Source organism: Seriola dumerili, unplaced genomic scaffold (assembly GCF_002260705.1).
Source record: "Seriola dumerili isolate Sdu_G_001 unplaced genomic scaffold, Sdu_1.0 BDQW01000056.1, whole genome shotgun sequence".
Classification (NCBI taxonomy): Eukaryota; Metazoa; Chordata; class Actinopteri; order Carangiformes; family Carangidae; genus Seriola; species Seriola dumerili.
The window spans coordinates 5,182,617-5,197,273 of record NW_019174311.1 but is presented as its reverse complement, the minus strand read 5'-3'; the positions used below and the strand labels follow the sequence as shown (position 1 = coordinate 5,197,273).

Genomic DNA, 14,657 nt, shown 5'->3' with positions numbered 1-14,657 from the left:
ACCAAATGGCCAAAAAACAAGGAAAAAACAAATCAGTTATTGAAGGTTCAAACTTCACTACCTGTTCCCCCGTCTTCAATGATATTTCCACGTTGTCAAGTTTGCCATAAAACAGTTCTCATATACCCACACAGTACTGTGCATGCGCAGAGGTTGTAGGCACTAAAAGTAAAGTGAGGACGTTTTCAAAAATAATGCCATGAATAGTAGTTTAACATCATACAAAGTGCACTTAACAGAAAAAAGACCAAAACAAATCAATATTTGGTGTGACCAGCCTATGCCTTTAAAACAGCAGCAGCAGCAGAAATCCCTTAAGCAATTTCCATGTAAGAGACGAATCAACAGTCATTTTTGTGTGAAAATGTATAAATGTTCTTTTTTTCAGAACAGAAAGTAAACTATATACACAGTTGGCAGGTTATCAGCCACATTTAGTTAAGATTAATTCACTCTTAATACAACTGCAATAACATTCAAGTACAGTAAAGTGCAGTCTAATACAAATTAGACTGTATTAGTTTTAGCTAGGTCTACCTGATCAACTGGCAACTAAGTGGACAACATATACACACACATAACTCATCATATCAGACCCAGTAACTGGGATATAACAAGGGGGTATTAATAAATGGGAGAAACTGAAACTGAGAAACCATATTTTTGTTTTTAAAATGTTATATTGTGGTACTTTCCCCATTATGCAATGAAAACAAAATATTTGGCTTCACCCTGTAATTTCTACTAAAATTCTTAATATCCATTCAGGACTTTATTTATTTTTATAACTTTATCAGTTTCTCTTTACAGAAATCACAGGGATATTCAACAATTAATCCTGGTCTAAATCATAATATACATTAGTGTTTGGACTTATTCATATCATAAGCATAAAATCCAAACAGGTCAAACAGCACATGTGCAAAACACAATAAAACAAAACAAAATTATATGTGAAAGCACTATAATTAGACCAAATACAGAGTACGTGAGAGCAATTCAAACATTTTCCGTAGTCAACACACACATAAGTACACTTATCAGCTTTAAACCTCTTTAAATGTAGATTAGTGGGTAAAGGGAAGGTTTTATTCATCAGGCTGTACACACTGTCTCGCGATAATGAACGCTACCTTTGACAATGACGTAGGCCTTTGTGTTTACACGTGACTCCCTTTGTCCAACCAGCTCTCAGATACGACTCGGCGAGGCGCGCGAGGGTGAACGCCAGTGCCTGTGGTTGTTTGAGGCAGGCTGCTCTGTTTTTTATTTTAACCATGGCGGAGCCCAGCAAAAGACAGCGAGTAAGTCAAGTTAACAGCAGCTCACAAACGTCTTCCGGCACCGCCATCACGATTAAGGGCAGTCAGCGCGATGGAACTGGAGGAGACGGTCGTTTTGTGGAAGGATCCATACTTCGCATCACTATGAAAAACTTCCTGTAAGTTACTGCTCCTCACCTGTCATTTAACAACAACAGAACAACGTATTTAAGACGGCTGAGGTTGATGATCGCTGGACGGCTTGGCTAACACATTAGCGCTTCCTGGCACTCTATTTGGATGCTTTGACCTCGATGTAAACATGACAAAGTCGTTCACCCACCGAGAAAGGCTGCTAGGTAGCAGCTAACACCAGGCTGTGTCAGTGGCTCCAACGCTGTCATGTGAACTTATGTGTCCTCTTTATAACTGACTAAATCAAGTCCAAATCAGATACTTTAAGTTACAGTCAAAGCTTAAGACTTCAAGGAACGAATTCAAGTTGAGTTTTAAGATTTAAAGCGAGGAGTCCAAGTCAAGTCTTCGCAATGGCTATTCCTCATGCACCTCATGCATAAGATTTAGGCACTTGTTAAAAAATAGAGTAAAGTGAGGATGCTTTTAAAACAGCACTAATTCTCCTGGCTACACTTGCGCCCAGCCTTTTAAGGTACTCAGCAGGTAGGTTGTTGTGAGCATCTTGGAGAACTTGCCAGAGTTCTTCTGTGGATTTGTCTCAGTGTCGTCTGTCTCTTCATATAATCACAGACTGTTTCCATGATGTGAAGACCATGGCTCTGTTGCAGGACTCCTTGCTCCTCTTGTCTCTTAAGATAGTTCTTTATAGCTCTTGGCTGTATGTTAGGGGTGGTTGTCATGCTGCAGAGTGAATTTGGGACCAATCAGAAGCCTCCCTGATGGTACTGAGTGATGGATTAGAATCCAAACATCTAAAGTGCAAAAATCTTTTAACAGTACTGTACATTCAGTTGCTACTTTATCAGGTAAAAAACTACTGCGGTCTGATACAACTGTCTCCTGACACAATTCACCCTTCATGAATGTTACAATGTTCAGGGTTTGTTGAAACTGTTCAACTTCAAGGTCATTAAAGAGCTGTTAAAGAATGCTGCTTACCTGTCGTGCTTTACACTGAGAGGTGTTTCTAATATTTTATCCAATAAATAATGAATAAATATGTAGTCTATTTAGTAGAGTAGTCCACCTTACTAAAAAGTTAGACTATATTAAATGTTAGTAATGCTATAGCGTACAGCCGAATACAGTTCAACAGCACCACAAACTATAGCTCGACCAATACAGGATTTTTGAGGCCGATAATGATATTGAATCCAATATTTTTTTTATACACAACCCACAACATATATAAACATTTTTGATCATGTGCCCTTAATTATTATAATTTTTTTTTTTTTTAACAATTGCGACCAAGAAATGTACTGAGCAGGACATTTTACAGTTGAATAATAGATTTCTCATCACTGTGTTTCAAAAAGTTGGAAGAGAAGCGTTAAGATACAAGCAGATGTTTCCTTAGCACTGTGTGAGCTGGCAGTCAAGAGGCTTTAACTAGTAGACTACAACCACATGAGCACGGTCCCTAAAATCTGAAGGATTGTTCTGTGTTTTAAGTGCTTAGCATCTCTGCCTTCCAGTTATGGAAGCAAAATGCCCTTTGTCATTGTCTATCTGACCTCTCTGTAGCTTGGTCCTGAAAAACCTTGTGCAATAATAACTGGTGCATCTGTTCTTCACACCCAGGCAGCCAGGTGATGCACATATATAACCAAACATTTAAAATGTAATGTGTTTATTAAAGCATTGAGGCAATCAAAGCATTTTCAATGCTAAATTGTTTAGCAGAGGTGGCGAGGCCACTCAGATCATGAAGGGACTTGTCTCGGGATCAGTTTAGTCAGTAGACTAAAGTGTAAACAAAAGCCACACCTGTCAGATATGCTTTATGAAATGGCACTCTGGCTCTCATAAGATTGATGTTTTAATTCATAAAACTGATTTTTGTGATGTTAGTAGAGGCTGTCCTTATTTCAGGCAAGGTCGACCACCTCTGCTGTAAAATACTGCAGGAAAACCATAGATATCTCCTTTGTGCTTTGACAGGACCTATGACTACTCTGTGGTGTGTCCTGGACCTAATCTCAACATGATTGTTGGAGCCAATGGAACTGGCAAGTCCAGCATTGTTTGTGCCATCTGTCTGGGTCTGGCTGGCAAGACCACTATCCTGGGCAGAGGCGACAAGGTAAGCAGCAGGGAAACACAGCAATTTGCAGACGCACTCTGGTCAGGCCTTGGTTTCTTTGCAGAACGCCAGTGAGGGAACTTGGTTGCATGATACAAGGTTAACAGGCAGGTTTTCAGCTCAGAGCACCAGCAGAACTGTTACATGTTATTTGAACATCAGTCATTGTCCTCTTGCACTGCATGTGATGGTTTGTTTCATCTCCCTGCACCAGTGTCTCCCAGTCTAATTATTATACAGTTATTTTAGCTGACAAATAAGTTAATTACAATTGTGGTGATTGTTAAAAGGATTTGTTTGTGTTTTTTCTCTAGGTTGGGCTTTATGTCAAACGTGGGTGCCATAAAGGATTTATTGAGATTGAACTGTAAGTTATGTGAAATAGATTGCAGACACACACTGTTGTTTTACTAATACAAATAAACTTTTACATAGGTGAAGTCCTTTAGTGTTACGTTGTTTGGAAATTCCAGAGTTATCCATTTAGAAATCATTAAATATTATTCTTGTTAATGTAATTCAGTAATTTAAAAATACGTTTCACCATAAATTATACTACAGTTTGTTGTACTTTTCACCAGTGTTAAGTCCATTTTTCCCAGTGCTAGATGTAGCAAATTGTCGAATCATACTCCTCGTTTTTATTCAAGGTGCAAGAACGGTGGTAATATAGTGATTAATAGAGAGATCCATGTGGAGAACAATCAGTCTCTGTGGATGATGAATGGAAGACACTGTAACCAGAAAACAGTGGAAGAGGAGGTCAAGGCTCTGCGTATCCAAGTCAGCAACCTCTGCCAGTTTCTGCCTCAGGTATGTGTTCATCACTGCGGTATACACATGCACATGGGCAGCTAATTAAAAAAATGAATTATTTGTGCAGTTATGAGAATGACCATAACAGTCCTTTATTAAAACGAAGGTGTCAAAACTCTAATGCATTTTAAAATGTCGTGTCTAACTAACATCTGCCTCATTGTTTTCCATTTTCCTGCTGGTTTGTCTTTTCAGGAAAAAGTGGGAGAGTTTGCCAAAATGTCCAAAATTGAATTGTTGGAGGCAACTGAGAAGTCAGTGGGGCCACCAGAGATGTACGAGTACCACTGTGAGCTCAAAAACTTCCGCAACAAAGAACGAGAACTGGAGGTAAACGAAAAGGCTTGAATCTATATATAAAACAAAACTACAACAGAATTAAACTTTGTTTTGTATATCTCTTACCATTAATATCTAGCAGGAGTTCCTGTGGCTTCTGTACTGTATGTTTGTCACTTCTCTACAGTTTTTAACAAAACAGAATCACATCAATAATTATTAGAATCAATTATTTCTCTTTTTCTTACATATTAAAAACACGTAAAGGCAGCTTTGCCTCGGGCTCTTCTAGGTTTTTCAGTGTTGTGTCGGTGCTTTGTTTCCCTTTTAGAATGTCGTGAAAGAGAGGGCTAGCTTCCTGGAGAAGGCCAAGCAGAGGAACGAGAGGAACAAACACGATGTGAACCGTTACTATGAAAAGAAGAGGCATCTGGATGTGATTGAATTGCTTGAGAAGAAGAAACCGTGGGTGGTGAGTGGTTGGAACGAAACACTGTGCACAAGAAAGAGAGACAAATAAACAGAGTGTGCAGTCAGAGAAGCTGGTCTTTTGACTGTGTTAGACCTGTCCCTGTTTCTCTGTGGCACTAGGAGTATGAGACCACCCGTAAGGAACTTGAGGGTGTCAAGGGAGAGCGAGACGAGGCCAAAAAGCAGCTCGCCGCGCTGAAGCAGGCCCAGACGCCCATGCTGAGGAAGATCCAGCAGATTGAAAACCAGCTGAAGCCCACTGAGGCACAAATAAAAGCCAAGGTGAAAAAGCAAATATTGTTAGACTCTGAGTCTAAGAGGCTTCAAAGAAGAAATATGAGCAGTGATATGTTATTATTTTGTAGATGTGTAGAAAATGAGATATGTTTACTTTCAGGCTGTTTGGTTGTAAATTTATAATCTATTTGTAATATTGTGCTCGGTATTAACTTTCACTGATAGGTCTGAATCTGGTACATACAGTACAACAAGTGCACTTGAGTGGTTTTATTTATTTATTTATTTATTTTAGCATCCATGAGAATTTCCCAGGAATTGTAATTACAGATTAACAAGAGCATTATGCTGCCCACAAAAATGCATAATAGAAGAAAGGCTAGGGTTTTTGAGCATGTATATACTACTGCAATGTTAATATTTGTGATCTCACGATGGTAAAGATGAGCTTGATGTTTTGCAGACCACTGCGATCAAAGAAGCCTCAAACAAGTGCAAACAGAAACAAGATCAGTTGGATCGAAAACACAAAGAGGTGAGACTGCACTTTCTTTTTACTCAGAAAGAGGTAGAAAAAAATCTCTCAACACTGAAAACACGTAATCTATGGTGTTGTCATACTTGGCAACGTATGGAAGAATGTTGCTTTTATTTTGGAAAAACTAGGTTTTCTTGTTGTAATAAAAAGAAAAACAGTTAAAATCAAATTTTAATTTGTAGCTACCATTGATTTGCAATATGCATTCATTATTATTAATATTATTCATTTTTAGATATTATTGAACAGGGGCTTCATATTTGTGAGTGAACAGAACATCAGAACATCATCATTTTTGTAACAATGTGAAGCATCCAATAAACGTGCCACTGTGCATTAAGTTTATTTTGAAAACTTTTCCTGTCCAGCTGTCCTATCTGCAGCTGTACATTTTTCATTATGAGTGACACCTCTTCTCTTCAGATCGACGATATTAAACAAACACTGAGACTGAAGCAGATGGAGGAGGAAGACCACCAGAAGCGAATCAGCAACACCAGACGGACCATTGATGACTTGAAGGCAGAGCTCGCCAAAGTCGGCGATCAACCAGATGTGACACCGCGGATCAATGCCATCAATATCGAGCTGAGACGCATCCAGGAGGAGAGAGCCAAGATCGAAGGCGAGAAGGCCGACCTTCGCAGGGAGAAAGACAACCTCTTTGCTGAGTCCAGGAGTGAGTGTTTCCCACAAACTTACAGTGTCCTCTGAACCACCTTCGATAAGCAAAGATCTAAATGTGAAGCATATTAAACATTATAATGCTGCTCACTCATGTTTCATGTAGGTTATGTTTATTCATTTTTTTTATTGCCAGTGTTGGAGAGAAAGCTCAATGACATGAACAACATGATGAACGCCAAAGAGGAGAAGCTGCGAGGACGCCACAGGGACACACATGTTGCTCTCCAGTGGCTCAGACAGAACAAACACCAGTTTGGTGGGAATGTCCATGAACCTATGATGCTGGTGGTGAGTCCCAGAGAAACAGGAGGGTCATACTTCGCTTAAACCGCCCTATTTAATATCATTTAGCTACATAGAGTAAATGGATTATAACACAGTATAATGTCGTCGTAAGCAGGTCAAGTGTTTATTATTGTATATACAGTATATATGTGTGTGTGTGTGTGTGTGTATATATATATATATGCTTAGAACTACATTATAGTGTGTTATATACTAATCATTAATAGATTAAAAAGGTCAAATAGCTTCTTTCTGTAATTGTTCACGCAACGCCTGAAAAAATAGTAGAGGAATTTATTTAGGACACTTTCCCTTTTAAAAAAAAAAAACAAAAAAAAACAGAAGCTTGGGTGATTTGTATTTTTAATATTAGTTATGGATCTTTCTGTATTCCTCAGATCAATGTGAGAGATCATCGCTTTGCCAAATATGTGGAAAATCACATCTCATTCCACGACCTGCGGGCGTTTGTCTTCCAGAGGAAAGACGACATGGAGAAGTTCATGATTGAGGTCAAATTATAGTTGAGCTAAATGTCACACAAAACCTAACTTTGTGTGAGGAATCCAGTTTTCACCCTCCCAAAAATCAAAACGTTTAGTTTGTTCTGTTCTGACCCTCAGGTCCGTGACAAGATGAACTTGAAGGTCAACTCCATTTCTGCTCCGGAGGAATCGTGTTCTAAGCGGCAGCCGTCCCGAAATATTGAGTCCCTGAGGTGAGAGAAAATGAATTGGTCAAATGGACTGTTTTTATTTGTGTACATCTATTTATTTGTATAATTGTGTCTCCGTCTGTGACCATTACTTTTCTGTTTTCATACATATTTTCTTATTTTTAATTTTCTTATATTTGAATTTGCAGGCGTTTTGGGTTCTTCACGTACCTACGTGAGATGTTTGATGCTCCTGATGAGGTGATGAGTTACCTCTGTCACCAGTACAAAGTACATGACGTCCCTGTGGGCAACGAACAAACCAAAGCCATGATTAAAACGGTAAGTTAATTTAAATTCAACCTCTTTGGTGAAATAGAGAAATTGTGGTGGAGACTGGATATGTCAGTGAGGTTTATAAATAAGCACCACCCAGAAAAATGACATAGAAATGAGCCCTTTATTTATTTTTATCTCGTGCCTTTCAGAGATGTCACTAAGATGCATTCTTCATTTTGATGTGGATGAAGAAATTAGATGCTGAATTGAAAATGTAATTTTATTTCTGTCTGAGGTCAGCAGAGATATTATTGATTACTCGGCTTGAAAGAAAAATCAATCTTTCTCTCCGTTTTCTTTCTCAAAGGTGATTGAGGAGCCCTACCTCAAGGTGTTATACACGACAGAGGAGAGGTACTCAGTGAAGAGGTCCTTCTACTCCAACAAGATTAGCACCAGTAACTCTGCGGTGCACCCTTCCCAGTACCTCATCATCACTGTTGACGCTGAAGAGAAACGGCAGCTGGAGCAGCAGATGAAGGTGAGACACTGGAACAAACGTGGAAGCTCCAACCAAACAGTTTTGTTGAACTCCAGCGAGAGTTAAGCTGAGGCGCGAGTTTAACTGTCAACCCCCGCTGTGACCAGGCGTGTGAGCTGAAGTTACGAGACATCGATGAACGGATGAAGGCTCTGCAGAAGGAAGCGGCCGCCCTGGATCGCAGCGACAATGAACTGTTGACAGAGAAGAAGCGTCTCTCGGAGCTAAAGGGCAAAAAGAGACAACTGGAGCAGAAAATCAGCACCAAACAGGACAGGTAAATCTGAAGGAATACTGGAAAGTTTTCTCCCTGTTTCATCTCATATGTTTACATACATAACACATGTATTAAATAATTTCTGTAAAGTTTGGTTAATGCAGATTTTAAGAGTTGGTTACCTGCCCCCCTCCTCCTCCCATGTGTTCAGTCTCAGGCAGATGGAGCAGAGTGTTATTGACCTAAAGAAAATTGAAGAGGAGACAAAAGAGAAAATAGCGTCTGTCAATTCCCAGAAGGTGGCCATAGTCTCAGCATTCATGGCTCAAATGAAGGTGCGGATAAATGAAGTTATAACTAAGATCCTTTACGTCACTGCGTTGCATTTGAGAGCTGCGTTAAGATGACATTTAGAATTAAAATATTAACCTGTTGTTTCTTTGACTCTTTCTTTGTGTCTGTGCCCACCTCCCTTCAGTGTTGTCATGCTTTACCTTCTTCATTGCACAAGAACTTCACCTTCTAGTAGACATTATGTCCGACTTACATTGTTAATGAATTAAATAGGTTTTTCAGAATATTGCTTTTTTTCATGTCTTGTTAGCAAAATGCAAACCTGACCTCAGGATCTTTCTCTGCCTTTTACGTGTCTGACTCTCATTGCGACTTTTCTGGTCGATCCATCCCCTGTAGCTGAGAGCCAAGCTGACAATGGAGAAGGTGTACCTGGCCTTGGAGACGGTGGGGCTGACGGCGGAGAAGACCAAGCTGGAGAACGACTGCAGAGAAGGCGCCACTGAACTTAAGGCAACCGATGTAAGTGTTTCACGCACGGCATTTACGTACGTTCACAACATCACGGAGGCAGGAGAAGTTGATAACGTGTTGCTCACCGAGAGGACCAGGAGTCAGTGTCTGTAATATTCCTTTACTCATTTCTTGCTATATCTCACTGGTTTATGTGCTTGTGTTCTCGAAGCAAAAATTCAACCGTCTGGAGCAGAGGAAGATCCAGCTGACAGAACACTGCAAAGGCCTGCTGAAGAGAGCAAAGTCCATCTGCAGGATGCAGCCTGACGAGTCATTACCTGAAGACCTGCGTAACGTTAGTGTTTATCGCAGTCTTATCACTGAATAAGTGAAACAAGCATCCCTGTCTGTACTTCCTATACAATATTATCCTGTCACGCAGGCTGATCACAGCTGTGGGGGATATCATTGATAATAGTTTGTAAAATGTTAATGGTGCGTGTTTTTTTTTTTGTTTTTTTTTTGTCAATGCAGGCTTTCAGCAAGCTGCCCGACACACTGGACGAGATTGATGCCATGCTGAACGAGGAGCGGTCCAGAGCCGAGTGCTTCACTGGCCTCAGTGAAAGTGTAATTTGCCCCGAGGAGGGCTTCATTTCTTAAAAAAAAAAAACATAATTATGGCTTAATTCATTAATTCAGAAAGCAGAGTAGAAATGTTGAGCCCGCCTTCTCCCGCTCAGAATGAGCTGTTCCGGCCTGGAAATCCATGACGAAAATACAGATTTGTTGTTTAATTTTCTTCCACAACTGGGAGAAAAATGACATCATCAAGTTGAATATCAGTAAAGTCATGATTTTAAAACTGGCACCAATAATTAGGAAAAATGCACATAAAGGACAATGCTCATGTTATGAAAATGTGATTTGGAAACATTAGACCTTTACAACAGGAAAGTGTGATCAGACCTTATAAGTCATTTAAAGTGCAGCAATGTATCTATTGTCTCAGGTTTTCTCACGTTTTCCAGAGTGTAAATGTTTGTCACGTGAATTCTCTCTGAAGGTTGTGGAGGAGTACAACAGGAGACAGCAGGAAATCAAAAATCTGGAGAAAGAGCTGGAAGACAAGAGCAACGCCCTGAACGCCTACCGGCAGAACATATCAGAGGTGATGACTGTGTTACTGCCGTAGCTCCACCGGCTCATTCTGTCACCAATGTTACGACTGAGTGGTCGTCCCGTGTGTAAGTGGGTGTATAATGAGCTCTTTTGTGTCACAGGCGAAGGAACGCTGGCTGAACCCTCTGAAGCAACTGGTGGAACAGATAAATGACAAGTTCAGCGACTTCTTTCGTTCCATGCAGTGTGCAGGAGAGGTTGATCTGCACGCAGAGAACGAGGTCAGTGCGGACACACACTTGATCTGACATCTCAGGGATGATTTTAGTGGCCATTTCATTTTATTTTTTTTCGGTGATATGTGGATGTGGTCATTGTAAAACCTGGATTCAACCTTTGACTCCCACCATTACACCAAATATTCATTATTACATAATGACATTTTTATCGAAATTCTAAATGTCTTGTGTTTTATTGTTTACACGTTTCTCTACATTACCGTACGTTCTGTAACTGACAAAGATGTTTCAGACTGGTCTGTGGTGTTAGCTCAGTCTTCTTTTTGCTCATAGATTAGTCTAATGCACAAAAATTGAGACTGACTAATTATAACCTTACCCCCTCAGACCTAAGACCAATGTTACCATGGTAACAATCAATGACACCTGCGCTGACTAGTAGCACCCAACAACAACAAACAGGAACACATGGCTCATAATTTGCAGTTTGCCAACATTGTTCTGGAGAGAGAAAAAAGAAGGGAAAGAGTTTTTAGAGACCAAATCAGATTTTTCTTTTCATTGCTTCAGGTGAAATGTCCTTGGAACTGTCGGATTCCTCCAAAAGGCAAACATTTTCTGCTGAGCGGCTGAATGCAGTTCCTCACTCAGCCTTTTTTTTTCACTATTAAAAAAAAGTCTTAATTTACCCAGAATTCATTGTACCACAGTCCAACTAAAGATGGTGAAGAACTAAACTGCTTTGCGCAACAGATGAATCTAGGCGTCTATCTGAAGTCTGACTATTTGTTATATCTATCTATCTACAAGTCTGGCTTTCATGAAACTGGCCCCAGATCAGACGTTTTAAACAGTGCCTCGTCGCACAACTTGCCTTTTAAAAGTGGATCCCAGTGGTCGAGAGTATTTAAGAGATTAGTTATTTAAAGCGATTGATGAGGTAAGATGACTGAGATTGATGATTGATTATAAAAGAAAACAAGAGAAGAATAGAAGCTTTCATAGAACATGTGAACGTGTTTGAATTAAAATGTGTAGGATTTGAAAGTGACACTTGAGGTCATTAAATGAAAACAATGGCTGCTGTTTGCCCACTGCAGGAGGAGTATGACAAATACGGGATCCGTATCCGGGTGAAGTTTCACAGCAGCACTCAGCTCCACGAGCTGACGGCGTACCATCAGAGCGGAGGAGAGCGCAGCGTCTCCACAATGCTTTACCTCATGGCCCTGCAGGAGCTCAACCGCTGCCCCTTCAGAGTGGTGGATGAGATCAACCAGGTAGTGCATACACACACACACACACACACACACATACACACACAAACAGAAAGTCACACAGCTTTTTCTTTTTTGACAACATGAACTTGAGCTTCATCTGAAGCTGATGTAAATATTGCCATGAGAACCAGGCATGGGGTTTGCATAATTGTAGAAGAAACAAAACCACTTCAGTCTCTGTGGTCAAGTCAGTGCATTACGTTCAGTTTCAACACACTCTAACTGAAGACGAGAGTTTGTTATGATGTTTTAACAACAGTCTTTAAAATGATAAATGCTGGGCAATTAAATGAGCAATTCTGTAAAAATAATCCAAGTGTATATTAAACAAAGTGGGAGAGGAATGAGCTCAGAATGCTTAAAAAACCTTTGTGGTATTTTTTTTTGCTCAGAAATACAGTAATTTAGGGACAGCACCGAAGCATGAAAATAGAAAATGAGCAAAATTCAAAGAGGTGGAAAATAACATGATATACCCTGACTGCCTTAAAGTGCCTCATAAATGGCCATGAAGTGGCGCTATAGCACTGATTCCTTCAGTCATGACCTAACTTTCCACCAAATTTAGGCCACAGTGAGGTAATAATGCAGCACATACTCACACAGTTGATAAACGAATAATGTGCGAATGTACGAGTATGAGGGGAAAATGTGCGAATGTACGAGTATGAGGGGAAAATGTGCGAATCATGTTTCATGTTGGTTTGTTCTGTGATTTAACTAAAGTGAGCTTTTAATTCTCTAAAATCATTTTTTAGCAAAGCAGCAAAATTTTCCCTTTCTCTCCACATGCATCCTCGAAAACAAACAAACTAAGTTTATATGTCCGTCCTGTGTTCGAGGATTTTATAACACAATTGTAACTGAGTGTGTAAATGTGAGTTTTTAAAAAAAATATATTATTTATTTATTTATTTCACCCACTTGCTTCATTTCATGAGCATCTTGCCAGCATTAATACAACAGTCACTGCTTACTTACTGTTACTGTGTGTGTGTCTCGTGTGTGTGTGTGTGTGTGTGTGTGTGTGTGTGTGTGTGTGTGTGTGTGTGTGCTGTGTGTGTGTGTGTGTGTGTGTGTGTGTGTGTGTGTGTGTGTGTGTGTGTGTGTAGGGAATGGATCCTGTAAATGAGAGAAGAGTCTTTGACATTGTGGTCCGCACGGCCTGCAAAGAGACAACATCCCAGTACTTCTTCATAACACCCAAAGTGAGTGGTTTTTTTTGGGGGGGTTTTTTACCTCCTAAGGAGTGAAAGGTCAGATGGGAACAAGAGACTGACGTCATTGAGTGTGTGTGTGTGTGTGTGTGTGTAGGTGTGCATCTGTTTATATATTTTGTGTTGTTAAAGCAGCTGTAATCAATTTCTTTATATCAACAATGAATCACATGATTACTTGTAGTGACAAACTTGCAGAGAATTATCCCTCAGTTGAAAAAGCTTTCATTGTTTAGCTGTCCAGACACAACTTTACTTTACTGTACTGCAGCTGTATTCAGCAAAATAAGCCAAAGTAAGCCACCTGCTCAGCCCCGAACAGCAGACAGACAAAGTTAGCGACAAGCTGGTGAACATTTAGCAGCTGAGGAGACAGATGTTTCCTTCAGGAGGTGGTAGAGACAAAAAAGTAAATACTGGACTGACTGGTGGCCAGAAACACGAGTCTAAATGAATCTTAATTTTGCTTCATATCTGGATGAATGTTTGTTTTTATCAACTTAAAGGTGATAGTTCTATCGTTGTTGCCTGCAGCAACCAAGTGGGCAAGAAGTTAGTTCATGCAGGTTTAAAATGTTTCATGTGAAACTGCATATCTCCCACGAGAGTCTGTGCTCTTCATCTTCCTGAACTTTCTCTCCTGCTGTGGTTTTTTTTTTTTTTTCAGCTGCTGCAGAATCTTCAGTACGCCGAGGAAATGACCATCCTGTGCGTCCATAACGGCGCCCACATGCTTCCCCCGAACCAGTGGGATGAGAAGGCTTTCATCAGACGGTGTCTCCAAAGAAAAGCCCAGGCATGAATCCACGAGGCCGACCTGACCTGAACGGCTTCGCTTAGTTTCAAAATATACGACTGTAAATCTGATAGTGATGTTACATGATACGATAAAAAGTTTCTGTTATTTCAGAGAGAATATTTTATATGAACCTTTTGAAGGGGAACGATATAATTTTGCACTGTGGATGGGTCATATACAGACCAACAATGTCCTGTCACTTCTTGAGGAGTTTTCAAATGGGTTGGACATTTATAAAACGCCTATACTGAAAATAGAAATATGCACTGAGCATATTTGTTGTTCCCTCATTTGCACATTCGTCTGTTTATGCAGCAACATGTTAACTCTTTTAATAATACAAAAAATGTACAACAGTTTCACCTCTACCTTAAGGAGTTAATATGCACGTTTATATGTTTGAATAAAATGTTCTGCTGTTTCTGTTCTAAATGTTAAATTTATTTAGAATAGTCATTCAGTATGTGATACCTTGTATGCTTGGCTTGAATACGGCTTCAGTATGCAGTGCAGTATTAAGTGGGTAAAGATATGTTCTGGAAAGTAAAAAAGCGGCACTATTGTGCATTAAAAGCCAAACTATGTGGAAATATACCTTCATTTTTACCTTCATTAAATATCCACTTGGCCATTTAAATATTCCAGTAATGTGACATCTGAGTGAGTTTATTTTTCTTCAGTGTTTATTGGGAAGTTTGG

The 14,657-nt window shown here is 39.8% G+C and overlaps 1 protein-coding gene across 1 annotated transcript; it reads left to right on the top strand.

Annotated features, from left to right (window-relative positions):
• Positions 1-1,234: 1,234 nt before the first annotated feature.
• smc5 (structural maintenance of chromosomes 5) lies at positions 1,235-14,570 on the top strand. Its single transcript, XM_022741908.1, has 24 exons — positions 1,235-1,441; positions 3,405-3,546; positions 3,861-3,913; positions 4,197-4,359; positions 4,558-4,692; positions 4,973-5,113; positions 5,233-5,394; positions 5,813-5,884; positions 6,311-6,566; positions 6,708-6,862; positions 7,258-7,371; positions 7,483-7,577; positions 7,724-7,856; positions 8,161-8,334; positions 8,442-8,611; positions 8,763-8,886; positions 9,245-9,367; positions 9,531-9,656; positions 9,836-9,931; positions 10,368-10,472; positions 10,585-10,704; positions 11,763-11,942; positions 13,055-13,150; positions 13,827-14,570. The coding sequence occupies exons 1-24, from the start codon at positions 1,278-1,280 to the stop codon at positions 13,959-13,961; spliced, it is 3,234 nt and encodes a 1,077-aa protein (XP_022597629.1). The 5' UTR covers positions 1,235-1,277; the 3' UTR covers positions 13,962-14,570.
• Positions 14,571-14,657: the final 87 nt, after the last annotated feature.